The sequence below is a fragment of the Gordionus sp. m RMFG-2023 genome, chromosome 3 (assembly GCF_954871325.1).
Source record: "Gordionus sp. m RMFG-2023 chromosome 3, tfGorSpeb1-WG-v2, whole genome shotgun sequence".
In the NCBI taxonomy this organism is placed as follows: Eukaryota; Metazoa; Nematomorpha; class Gordioida; order Chordodea; family Parachordodidae; genus Gordionus; species Gordionus sp. m RMFG-2023.
The window spans coordinates 33,357,723-33,371,198 of NC_088777.1; the positions used below are offsets into that span (position 1 = coordinate 33,357,723).

At 26.1% G+C, this 13,476-nt stretch overlaps 2 protein-coding genes across 4 annotated transcripts in view; one reads left to right on the forward strand and one right to left on the reverse strand.

The window, feature by feature from the left end:
- The window catches only part of LOC135927289 (ubiquilin-1-like), a 29,941-nt gene extending 19,348 nt beyond the window's left edge, over positions 1–10,593 (forward strand). The window contains exons 10-17 of the mRNA XM_065463252.1: positions 3,704–3,815; positions 3,961–4,128; positions 4,275–4,414; positions 6,118–6,201; positions 7,298–7,413; positions 9,556–9,820; positions 10,093–10,207; positions 10,347–10,593. Of these exons, the coding sequence (XP_065319324.1) occupies positions 3,704–3,815; positions 3,961–4,128; positions 4,275–4,414; positions 6,118–6,201; positions 7,298–7,413; positions 9,556–9,820; positions 10,093–10,207; positions 10,347–10,420 (1,074 nt within the window). The 3' untranslated portion in view covers positions 10,421–10,593. The remainder of the gene's footprint in view (positions 1–3,703; positions 3,816–3,960; positions 4,129–4,274; positions 4,415–6,117; positions 6,202–7,297; positions 7,414–9,555; positions 9,821–10,092; positions 10,208–10,346) is intronic.
- Positions 10,594–11,391: 798 nt separating this feature from the next.
- The window catches only part of LOC135926495 (peroxidasin-like), a 53,197-nt gene continuing 51,112 nt past the window's right edge, over positions 11,392–13,476 (reverse strand). For all 3 annotated transcript variants that reach the window (XR_010571897.1, XM_065462390.1, XM_065462391.1), the window contains one exon: positions 11,392–11,478. Coding sequence is in view for 2 of the 3 variants with exons in the window: in XM_065462390.1 (XP_065318462.1) it covers positions 11,415–11,478 (64 nt within the window). In the remaining variant the exon portion in view is untranslated. The remainder of the gene's footprint in view (positions 11,479–13,476) is intronic.

Consider the following 13,476-nt stretch of genomic DNA (forward strand, 5'->3'; position numbering starts at 1 on the left):
TATTTTATTTAGCATAAAATAATCTACCAAAATTGAAATTCAACAAAAAATTTTCCCCCATATATTCAAAATTAAAAGAAAGGCTTATAAAATATTCAAACAATGGATAGCAGTTGATCGAACTACCCTCGAAACACTGACAAAATCAACTGACGAAATTGTAGATTATTTAATTGAATAATTAAACAATTTAATTCCTCATTTGTTTATAGCTTCACGATAATCATTAATTCGAAACTTTTTAAAATTCAATTTAAATGTTGGCGAATTCTTAGTTAAGAAAACTATGCATTTGTAGGGCAGAACCATGCACAAGGATTTAATCAGACCAATAATCAAGCCACTATCAACTCTTTTATAACTTATTACCGTGAGGACAATAATAAAACATGTAAATTTAGTGGTTATATCAGATTGTTTAAAGCATAACGCATGTGCATTTTATAAATTTTAAAAATTGATCGTATTCTTGAAGGAAAGATTTAATAGAGTGGCTAAAATTTATTATTTTTCTGATGGAGGAGTAACCAATATAAAAATAAAAGATTTCATTTAAAGGCTGAGTGACATTTTTTGAAACCGCACAAGGTAAACGTCCATGCAACATTTTGGGAGCCGTTACTAAACTGTTAGCAGCTCGAGCAAGCTTGCAACGTCCATATGAACATCACATATTGACAACAATAGATTTATTTAACTATGCAAGAAATAATATCTATGGGGTAAATTATATATTTGTGAGCAATAATGAATGTATGAACATAGAAAGTCATCTTGAAAGCTGATTTTTAAGAGCAAAGAGAATTTCTGGAAAACAAAATTCCAAGCTTTTATTCCCCTAGATGAAAACAAAAGTCATAATTTATTAAAATTCCTTGGATGATTATAATATATGATATATTTTAATTATAAATTTTATTGTATTATATGTAATGCAATTTGAGGCAAATAAAGTTATAAATATGTTTAGAATTATTTTATCAAGTAACTTCGCAACAAAATTTAACTAAAGGGTTAAACAAAACTCATTATTCCAGTCACTTCTCAATTTTAAATTAACATTATTTCATAACTATTCATTAAATTAAAATATGATGATATTAATGTTAAATTTGTTCAATTTTAGCCATATAAAGAGTGATAACTCCTAAACCCATGTTCATCCCAGTCTAGGATTTTGTACAAATATAAAGCAGTGTGATATCTATCTAGAGAAAAAAAATTTTGAAAAAAATACCTTTTATCTATGGCCATTTCCGGTTTTACACATCCAGTTTTCGATATTAATAAAATATCCATCATATTTATTTTTATGTCATTTTAAATAACTTTTATTAAGCTACAAAATAAAATTTAGTGTGATATCTATCTAGAGGAAAAAAATTTTGAAAAAAATACCTTTTTTCTATGGCCATTTCCGGTTTTACACATCCAGTTTTCGATATTAATAAAATATCCATCATATTTATTTTTATGTCATTTTAAAGAACTTTTATTAAGCTACAAAATAAAATTTAAATTATTTTTCTAACTTAATTATTTCTCGAGATTTTTGAAAATAAATGAGGTGAATTTTCTTTAAACGGCCATATCTTAGCGGGTAAACAGTGTTGGAAGGTAAAATTTCATTTTTTTCTTAGTTATAGTATATACTACCAGTATACAAAATTTAAGAAAAATTGAAGGGGGTCGGGTTGAAACCTTGGTTGATTTGATATGGAATTCACCATATATATATATGAAATAGTGGCGTAGCCAGGATTTATCCAATAACAAAATTTTACAGAGAATTTCATTATAGATTTTATTTATTATTAAAATAATATATATAACATCCCATTATCAGCTGTGTTGAGCACTAAGCGTTCTTGTTTGTCTGATCAAAATTTTGAAATCAATTGTTGCTAAAAATAAATAAAGATACATAAAGATGTTATCCTATAATATATTAATTTTGTATAATTTTATTTATAATATAACGAGTAACGATAACGCGTTTCTTTTTTGTAGTAACGTTTACATTCTTTTTAAATAATAGCGCCAATTTTATTATTTATACTTTAAATAAAAGAATTTTTTTAAATATGGTATCTGAATTATGGAAATATTTTACAAAGGATAAAGATAATTTTGCAAAATGCTTATCTGCGGGATTCTAATTTCATGGGGAGAATAATGAAAAATTCATTTAATGCTACCAATATCCGTAAACTTTTTTTAATTATTGTAGAAATAAAAAAATTAAATTAAATGCATAATTCCATTTTTTGCAAAAAAAATATTTATTTCTTAATTACATTTGGTTCAAAGGGGGGTTGTGAAAAATTAATATAAATATCGGATCGGATTGGTGAAAAATATGTGAATTGGCCCAGCCCTACTAATAACGATGTTATTCGTTTCCTTTACAACACAAGAATATGATTATATCGGAGTTTTATAAACATCATTTTCAAAATGATGCTTGAATTGCTTTGTTCATTTATGTTTTGAGCCAATTATAAAGTGCCATATTGTAACTTTGATTAGGAATAAATCGTGTTTCTACTTTTTTTGCTTAAGTTCAAAATGTATATTATTATTTTTTTATAATTTGTGAAAAAAAAGTAATAGGAATGAAAATGAATTTATGAAACTTAACTAACTCCACTATTTTCAATCAAAAGATATAAATTCCAAAAAATGGTGGGTGCACTTTAAAGTTTAAACAGCTTACCAGAAATTAATTATAGCATCTTTTACCAACATGTTCCTATAGATCCTTTGTTTTTAAAATAAGAGATTTAAATGATTTTATTTTACATATTTATTTATTAGAGTTGGCATTATTTATTCAAATTGATTTAAATGATGATTAAAATGAATATTTTATGAATCACGATTTAAATCAATTTTCCCTTTTTGCTTGTAATTAAATGTTAATTTTTAAATAAAAATGTTTATTATATATTTTCCACATAAGTAGTAATTAATTGCTAAATTTTTTAAATAGTTTTTATATCCTGGGTTTTCCTGAAACAAATTTTTTAATATAAAAAATATTTTAATTATTTAAATATAAGGAAAAATCTCTATATTTCAATTTTTCCTATATTTAAATAAATATCAATACTTTAATACTAAGAATTTTCATACATTTTATATAAAAGTTTTAATTATGGCTTATAATGATTTTACTTTTAATTCTAGATTGATATAAAAAATAAAATATTTGTTAAATTAAAATAAGAACTAATTAGGCAAATGTTAAATATAGATAATGAGAATTAATATTTTAAAATTAATCAAATAGATTTTTTTTTATATGTGATGATCAAGAATGAGCTTTTTATGGTCAATTTTTATGCTTTCCGCTTATTTTTTTTGAAGATGCACCACTGACATATCTAATTTTCTAATCCAAATCTATCAAAATAGTTTAAGTTTTCTTACAACAGGCTTGTAATAACTGAAATTTCGGGCAATTTTCATGGTGGAATTTTTTTTTCAAATATTTTTCGATAATAAATATCTATAAATGTTTTTATAAGCGAAAACTGCAAAAGTGTCCATGGACCCTGTTGGTAGTTTAATTTTTAATCAATTGAATCTCTGATGACAGCAGGGAATAAAACGTAAGGATAGGGAAATAAGGAAAAACTAATACCTAAATTGGGTATAAATTTTTTCGAAAAAAATTATATACTAAATATATAAAATACAGAGTATCCCAGGGGGTTATAACTTGCTCAGACGAATGTACACTGATATACAGGAACCTTTTCTTAACGCCGCCACTGACCAACTTGTTAGCAATCCCTTTGCTGCCCTTAGAAGTATTTTAAACTTTTGCCTGATTAGTTCTTTTTTCATTGTCTTCTTTAAGTTACTCTTTAATGTCTTAAGTTGAAATATCACAAAGTAGGAAATTTTAACTATGAACAATCAATAAATTAAATTTTTTATATCTTCTGATATAAGGTGATGAAAACAAGCAAACTTCCACGAATACTAAAGAAGGAGAAGAAAATAAGGGACCCATGCCTAACCCTTGGTCTAGCAATAACCCACAAGCTGATAACGAAATGTCTCACTCAATGGATACTTCAAAAACCGGTTCAGGATCAGGTGGATCTAACAAAACACTGCGTAATTAATATACCTAATAATTTTATTATTTTGAAAAATTAAGGGAAGTTAGTTGGAAAAGGAAATATTATTAACTAATAAGAGAAGTTAGATAGATATAGATAACAAAAATCAAGTGAATAATTCTTTTGTGTCCTATCACTAAGCCGCTTTCAATTCACCCTCGATGCAAAGCCTCATGCAACAAATGGCCTCTAACCCTACCCTAATGCAAAACCTTATGAACAGCCCTTATATGAAAACTACACTTCAAACACTTTCTCAGAATCCTGATATGTACCAAAAAGTTAGTATTTTCTATTTTCCCATTTTGGTTATATCAAAAAAGGAATTATATCATAAAATCTATAGTAATTTTAATATTATAATTATTTAAAATTAACAAATATATTCTAATTTAATTAAAATATTTCTAAATATTTTTGTTAGGCTTTTTTTTTCTTAATTTTGATATTTAAAAACTATATTGTTGAGGTTTCTTTTTCTTAAATTTAATATAAAAAATTTATGTAAGTTTTTGCTAGGGAAAGATATTAAATACTATATGAGACTGATATTTAGCGTTTTATAAAAAATATCGGATCCAGCCAATACCTTTAAAAAATCAATCCGTTTATTGTTTTTGTTATTTTATGTTTGTATATTTTATATATTGTTTATTTTACAATATTTTAATATTTCAAAAGATTTTATATTTATAAATAATAACTCTTTATTATAAATATTTTTAAGATGTCATCTGAATTATGGAAATTTTTTACAAAAGATAGAGGATTTTTAGGGGATTCCACATCGTAGAATTTTAGTGCCAGAAAATATAGAGCTCATTTTTATTTTAAAAAATCTAAAATAATTTAGTTTTATATATTAAATATAACTATTTTAATATTTATACCAACACATATACGTCGTATTGTGATATGGAACCCATTGGGATTCAGAATTTCAATTTTAAATTATTTACTGAGAGCAATTTTAATTGGCAAAATATGTTTTACCAGAAATGTATTCCAATATGCATGGAGCATCTCCACTGAATTTCTCCAGAAAACTTTGGAAATATTCTTAATTTATTATTTTTATATAAATTAAATTTATGACGAAAATTTACAGAATAGGTGTTCTACACATGTTTGAATACATTTCCGGTCAAATTATATTTATCAAATTAAAATAACTCCCTCAGTAAATGATAAAATATTCAATATCACAATACGACATTATATGTTTAAAATTTTGATATCTATTATAATGTAATTTTTAAATAATAGTCTTAATTGTAGAAAATATTTAAATTAAACGCATAATTTGGTGAAAAAATCAATATAAATATCGGTATTGGATTGGGCTTGAACAAATGTTGGATCGAATTGATTAAAAATATAAGGATCGGCACAACCCTAGTTTTTGCTATATGAGGTTAAGTATGATTTCTCAAATTATCCCAAAATAAAGAAACTTCAATTTTTAGACCTATAATAAGCAAGCCATATTTATCTCCCATGAATATTATTGATACATTTGAAATGAACAAATTAGAATACCAATCTTAATGTATGCATTGTGATATATTTATTGTTAGATTTTAAGTATATTCATTACAATCATAATAGGAGACCAAATAATTCAACTAATATCATAATGTCTTGAGGAAAATCAAAATATTGTTTTATGGATAATATTTTCATATTATGAATGTTTGGATATTCCTCGTAATTTTTAAAGGAATTCTTAATTGAATTCCTGGGAACGTTCCCATCTTTATATTAGTAAGTTTAAGTCAAGTCCTGTTTTAATCAAATTCGTTGTCTTACCGTATGTTCTTCTTTCATGCTTTTTTAAACCTACAAATGTGTTTATGACATGAAACTGGGTGTTTAAATTTATGACACAACTTTTATAAAAACGTTGATTAAAGTTTAACAAAATTCACGCCTTTGGGTTACTTAAAATGTTTTATTAAATATATATTTTACCTATAAAAATTAGATTATAATGTCGAATCCTCTATTCGCCAACAACCCACAATTGGCTGAACAAATCAAAAGCCAACTACCGATGTTCACTCAACAGGTTGAAAAAAATAATATGTATATAGTAAAGATTAAAGGAAAAAATATGATTTTTATTTACCAAATCGTCCCCATATGATCATGGTCTCCCATCTCTGTTTTTGGATAAAATTTATACGAATTTTCAAATGTTTTATGCAAATTTAAATTTTATTAGTTGAATTCCATATCAAATCAACTGAAGATATAACTCCCTTTTTTAAAAAATATTGCATGATGATAATATGTTACGGAAATATACATACTAGTTAGAAGCTTAGAATATTTATCAGCTAGCTAATATACATTTCGTATTTTTTGGAATTATTTAAAACTTTTCTCTGTTTTAAATTATTGATTTTTGCTCTTATAAATATTTATTTATTTTTATCAATAACCCATTTTCGATTTTATTTATGATTTCCTTTAATTTAAACTTATTTTCTATCCATATTGAGCTATTTTTATATCATCCCTCCCGATAATTTTTTTGCTTTTATATCTTTTTTTCTACGCATTTTTCTTTTAAATACTTTTGAAACTTTAAAAATAGATATATATATATAATTCTCGCATTGGTGAATAAAAATTTTTTAATTTCCTTTTTCATTAAACCCTGAAATAAATAATATTTTTATAAAAATTATAGGGGTGTGACAGGGCGCAAAAATATAATTTGCCCCTTTTTAATAGGCCAAAAAAAATTCGTGATTCTCTCTCTAATCAAATCAGAAATTTTCAACTGTTAAGGAATAATACCTTCCTAGATGCTGCAGGCATTTTCTTTACTTGTTTTGGCATCTTTAATCAGTTACCTTTTTAATTTAGGAGGGGTAAAGAATGCACAGTTTGTCTTATTATTTCTGACGTAATCATTGAATAGGCCATCATGTAAGTATTCTGGCCATAATTCTAAATGAAAATGATTTGTATAGTCTTGGAATGGAACTCCACAAGGAGTCCTATGAAAATTCCTATAAAAATCGTGTTACATAGAAGAAAGTAACGGTAGTGATTCTTACTGCAATAAATAAATTTTTTTCATAAATAATATTTTAAACGATTGTTAGATATAGTTATAAAAATTATATTTTTAAATTTATTCTAACATTCACTAGATGCAGAATCCCAACTTTCAAGCGGTATTGAGCAACCCAAAAGTTATGAAGGCTTTGGTTCAAATCCAAGAAGGTTTGGCCGTATTGCAAACTGAAGCACCCTCCCTCCTTCCAAAGTTATAATTCTTTTTTTTATTCTCTTTTCCATAAAAGCTTTTATAAAAATAATTATATTTAAATTTCCATTTTTATATGTTGTATTTCATATTAAATTAACCAAAAAAAGTCGATTCTCAACTCCGACCCCTTTTAAAAATTTGCATGTTGGTAGTATATACACTAACTAATAAAAATATAAAATTTTACTTCTCAAATCGCCTTACTTCATGAGATATGGCCATCTTTAGAAAGGCGGAAATTCCAAAATACACTATATTTAATTTTAAATATCTCAAAAAGTAATCAAGCTAAAGACATGATTTTAATTTTATTAAATAGCTCTTTATTATGATATAAAATTTATTTTATTTATTGAAAAAAGTCTTTAACCAAAAACCGGAAATAGAAAACCGGATATGGCTATAAAATAAAAATTGCTCTTTTTTTTCTTTTAATTTTTTTTACAGATAGACATTATACTAATATCTGTATTAAATCCTAGATTGGGACGAGTAATGGGCCAAAAGTTACTACACTTTAAATATAAGTAGTATGGCTTAAATCCTATATTATACCAAATGTATAGTAATTTACGAAACAAATAAAAAGAAAATTCGTTTGGGATAGTTGGATATATTTTTTTATAAATCTTTCTGGCCGTATTAGAAAAATTAGGCCCTATGCTGATCACTAGTAGACATTGTGTCATATTTAGCACATAAGTTTAGCTATTTTATTTTAGAAGAAAAATAATTGTAAAAATATTTATAACTTTATTTAGCTAATTAATGAAATAATCTAATGAATTAGAATAAAATTAAACTATCATTTTTCCTTCCATTGGAATAAATGAATGATATTTTTGTGTACCGGGAATTCGTTTGGCCATTAAAAATCTATTTTCAAGATTGATTTCCATTCTTAAATATTCTACTTTACTAACAATTATATAATTAATTCCCGAAATATTGAATCTCGCATAATTATATAAGTCAATAGGAGTTATATGATTTTCATGAGGACGTTGCAGGCTTGCTCTAGCTGCTAACCTCTTAGTAATTCCCCCTAAACTATCGCAAGGAGTTTTGCCATCTGCAGTTGCAAAAAAGTGCCATTCTGCCTTGATCCCAAAATCATTATAATGGTTGTAGAGGTTTACAAAGTTTTTTTTTGTTTTTATACTGGGTAACAGCTCCATCAGAAAAATAAAATATTATTGAAATCTTATCAAATCTTTCTTTCAAGAATAGAATTAATTTTATTTGAAATAAATGAAAGGAACAAACAAGTATTATGTTTGAGACAATCTGATGATGATATCGCCTTCGCGGTAATAAATCATAAATGGATGAAGTGTTGCCTGATTATTAGTCCAATGGAAATCTTGAGCATGATCTTGAACTACAAAAGCATAGTTCTCTGCAAAATCGGATATTATTAGATACCATCCTTCAAATTCGATTTTATTGACTCAAAAAATGAAGATTGTTCCGAAGAAATAAATGCATGAAGAATTAAAATATTTGATTTTTTAATCAAATACTCCACAAATTCGTTGGCTGACTTTGTTAAAGTTTCGAGTGCAGTATGGTCAGCCACCAACCATTGTTTAAGTTTCGAGTGTAGTATGGTCAGCCACCAACCATTGTTTAAATGTTATAATAATCTATGGCTTTATTAATAAGTGTAGTCTTTCTTTAAGTTTTAAAGTGCCAGGAGACATTTGATATTTTTTTCATAATATAATATATTTTGGGTTGTTTAACGTTTTTTAAAGTAACTAGCTACAAGTTATATTCTTAAAAAGGAAACTATTTCAGTTATATTTATATTTTAAAAATCATAAGTTACTTTATATAATATTTATATAACTCATCATTTTTGTATAATTTTAATCAAAAGAATTAAAATACAATTTAAATAAAATTTTTACCTTAGCCTAGGCCTTCCCTACTAAACAAGCGTGTTACAGTCGAGCACATGATTTATATTTAATAAAATGTTAATCGCATATCATATATAGATAATGAGTGATATAATTGGTTAGAAAACATGTGACTAGGTAAATCTTTCAAAAACTATTCGCTTTAACAACACCAATATTTTTCGGATTCCTTCTCTTTTTTTGTTCAATTCTAATAAATATTTTTTCCTTTTAGCTTGGGCATCCAGCCTCATTCGTTTGGTCTCCCTACATCTGTTAGCCAATCGGCGGATCCCAGCCAATCAGCGAATTCTGGACAAACTTCCGATCATCCTAAAACAGAGGCGAACGATGACGCTGTTACGCGTTTCATCATGACTATGATGGCATCGAATAACTCAGGTGAGGCCAGCAATCAAAACCCATCACAGAATTCCATTAGCGATTCACTTTCTAACATGTTAGGCCAACCAGATTTCTTCAATCTGTCTCAAGGAAGTGTAAGTTTTTCCTTTTATCTTTTTTTTTTACAGACATTGAAAAAGAAGAATAAAAGGAAATGATTTGTAAGCATATTTTATAAGTTAGGTTAAAAAATATGTGAATTTGAAAAGTTATTAATTGAGAAAGTAAAATAAGTGAATATAAGGTTTAAATAATTACTTCAGTTATAATAACCTATTTTTGGTATCAAATTTAACAAAATAGTGCATTAAAATTTTTTTTTTAAAATAAAGATTAAATTATATAAATTAATATGGAATACAAAAAGCTACCGAGCCCTCAGCAACCCATAATTAATAACAGAGGGGAAGAGGATACTTACAGATCACAGCTTGAACAATTGACCTCTATGGGATTCATCAATAGGGAGGCTAACCTTAGGGGTATTTTTAATCAATTTTCTATTTTTTTTAAAATAATTCACCTTTTTCTATTTTTTAAATATTAATTTTTGTTTTTTTATATTATATATTTTTAAATTTGACTATATTAGCAAAGAAATAAAAAATATTATTTTTATAGCGTTAGTAGCAACTTTTGGAGACGTCAATGCCGCCATAGATATGCTTATCAAACAACAAGCTTTAGGGAAATGAATTGTAACTTATTCCTTTTAATAAAAAAAAGGAAGATAGAATTTGTCATATTAGTAAATCCTTAAAATTTATCAAACAAATTATTATAAAAGCTATAATTCCATTAAATTATTTCAATTTTTCCTTGTTTATTAATTTTTATATAAAGAGCTCAATAAATTGCGAAATTTCAACATTTATCCGTTTCATATGCTTAAGTTAATTAAAAAGTTCTTTTTTTGGGAGATACACACTTTCTCTCAAAAGCCAAATAGCTTAGTTTTCTAAACAATTTAACCTTTTTTCGACACGACAGAATTATACAAAAAATTGTTAATATTTTTTAAATATATTTCTTAATTTGAATATTTATTTAATTTATTTAATACCATTTTTCTTTATTTTTTTTAAAAATAAGTTCTGAAATCGTCCATTTTTCAATTAAATTTTTTAAAAATATCTTATACTTTTATTTCTTTTAGTTTATTGTATATTCATTTCTTTACATTCTTATCATAGGATCTTATTATAAAATTCATCGCTGTTATATTAATTTTTAACATTGTACATTCTTTCTTACATATGAGAATCTATACCTTTTTTTCATATCATTTTAGTTGTTGGTGAATGTGTGATAAAAGTTCTGTAATATCTATAAAAAAGGGAGAATAAATTATATTTAAAAAAATGTCCATATTAGATTATATATTTATAAATGAGAGGAATAAATTAAAGGAAAGAAAATATATGGTGAAAACATCAAATAAGCTAGTTATATATGGAGCCAAGTTTTTCTATTAAGAATAGTTTGTGAATTATTGCCCATTAATAATATATATTTTTTTTACTTTATATGCTACATTTTTTAAAAATATTTGCCACAAATTAACGCAAAATTTTGTAAATTTTTTTTATTACTAGTAAATTTAAATATTAATAATACAAAACGAATTCATGATAAAATATATATTTATCGCAAATATTTATATATTTTTTGGTTATATGTGCGTTTTTGTTAATTTTCTTTCCAAGCATTGAAATCCATTTGAGGGAAGAAAGAACAGCTTAACAATGGATTCCTTATAAAATAAAATTTTAGTTGGAATGAGTCATGATGTATCGGTTAAAATATAGCTATATTTAATTGTAGGTTGGATCCCATAGCAAAATAAGATGGAGCCAAGTCCCCTTGTTGTATACCCTATTATGACCTGCGCGAAATCAATGTATATAAACGTTTATATTTATGCATATTGCAGGAGGATAAGTTAAAAGAGTAGTGAGTAAAAATTACTTTAGGGAATAAATCTTACTAATGTATATGCTGAACTAAATTCCCAAATTGTAGTATAGGAAGGGATTCGCATAGCAGTGGATCCCAAAATTAATTTATCTGAGAAATTCGCTAATGAAAGTTCTTACAAAATACGACCAATGCAACATATATTGGGTCTATTTCTAGAGCTCACTGGAGACTTCATTTTGGAATGATAAGATATTTTTTCTGACATCAAGAGGGTAAATTTGATATGTTGTAAGGGATCCGAACTGAATGAATATCGGTTTAGATTTATATAAGAATAAAGGCTCAGGTTGGTTTAAAAAATAATATCGATGTTTGAACTTCTAACCTTTTTGCATACAAAATTAAGCAAGGAGAAGAACATTTTTGAAAATTTTACCAATGTTCTTTAAAAAATAATAATGAGACAAGATTATCCTATATCTAAATGAGAGAATAAATTCGATGGCTGAGAACACTTCTATATGCTGACTTCATTAAATTACTACAAAATTTACTGGTATTTATAAATCAAAACTGATTAATAATCTTAAAATAGTTAGGATTTCTTGACAAATTTTTTAACGATTTGGTTTAAGTTTTGTCAATATATTTGATTTGGATCTCTGGGTATACAGAAAAAAAATGAAGGTATTGGTTGAATATTTAAATGAGAGGTGTTTGGCAAGTAGATTCACAATATCAGAGGACAATGCAATGCGGATCGATCTTTAATGTTTATATTGTCAATCTTTTTGAAACTAATCTGGCCTTAGTTTAAAATTAAGGGAAGACATCGTTAGAACAGACCATGACCATCAAATTAGGGGAAAAATGATTGACCAATTTTTGTGCATCCTTTACAGTGTTAAAGAAAGTTTTAAGGAATTGCAAGAATTCTGAAAACCTTTTTACCTACAGTAAAGTTTCCCCAAAGTTGGGAAATAAGGAGTATATCTTTGCAAGACAGGTTTGGAATCCGAGATACAGGCTTTTGAATGTCTGCTTAAGGAGGAAGGAGTTCTGGGATTTTTTTTCAAGTGTAAGGTACATTTACATGAGCGGCTAGGACAGGGGTCATTTGCCTTCAATTTATTTGAAGGGGGGGGGGGGGTTAAAACAATATTTGTAGATTTAGTATATATTAATTGATTGGTAAAATGATTCCAATTATTATAATGCAGGAAAATTTTTAAGCATTACAGTTAGTAACAACTAGTTGATTATCACCAAGAAAAATTTCATTGTCATCTAGGGATCGATTACTATAGTTTTTAGGGAAGTAGGGATGGGTTTAACACGAGGGTTTTCCTCTAACAAATTTTCTATCATGTAAACGCTGTGTTGACAGGTGGGGGCAAAGAATCTACTCGAGGTGAGGCTGTGGATTTTGAGAAGAGAATCATGGTTAGAGGTTTACCTAAAACAAATTATTCGGTTAAAATTTATCGTAAATATTCGAAACTATCCTTAAATATTATTTATTCATAAATATTTAAAATTATTGTTCCTTATTAAACTTTTATTTTTTTACTTAGTTTTCCACATTTATAAACTACTTTTTAAATTCTAATAATCTAATTAATATTCTATCATTTTTATATATAAGAAATCTCAATTTTTTTTTAAAAAAATTTTTGAAAATTTTATACTCTTATTTGAAATTATCAGTAAATATTTTAATTTTCGAATCGAATACTCGTCGAATCAAATCCAATGATTTTATTATTCGATTTGAAAATACGAATAATTCTATTCGATTCTATAGAAGGATTTTGCAGAATACAGTTCGAAC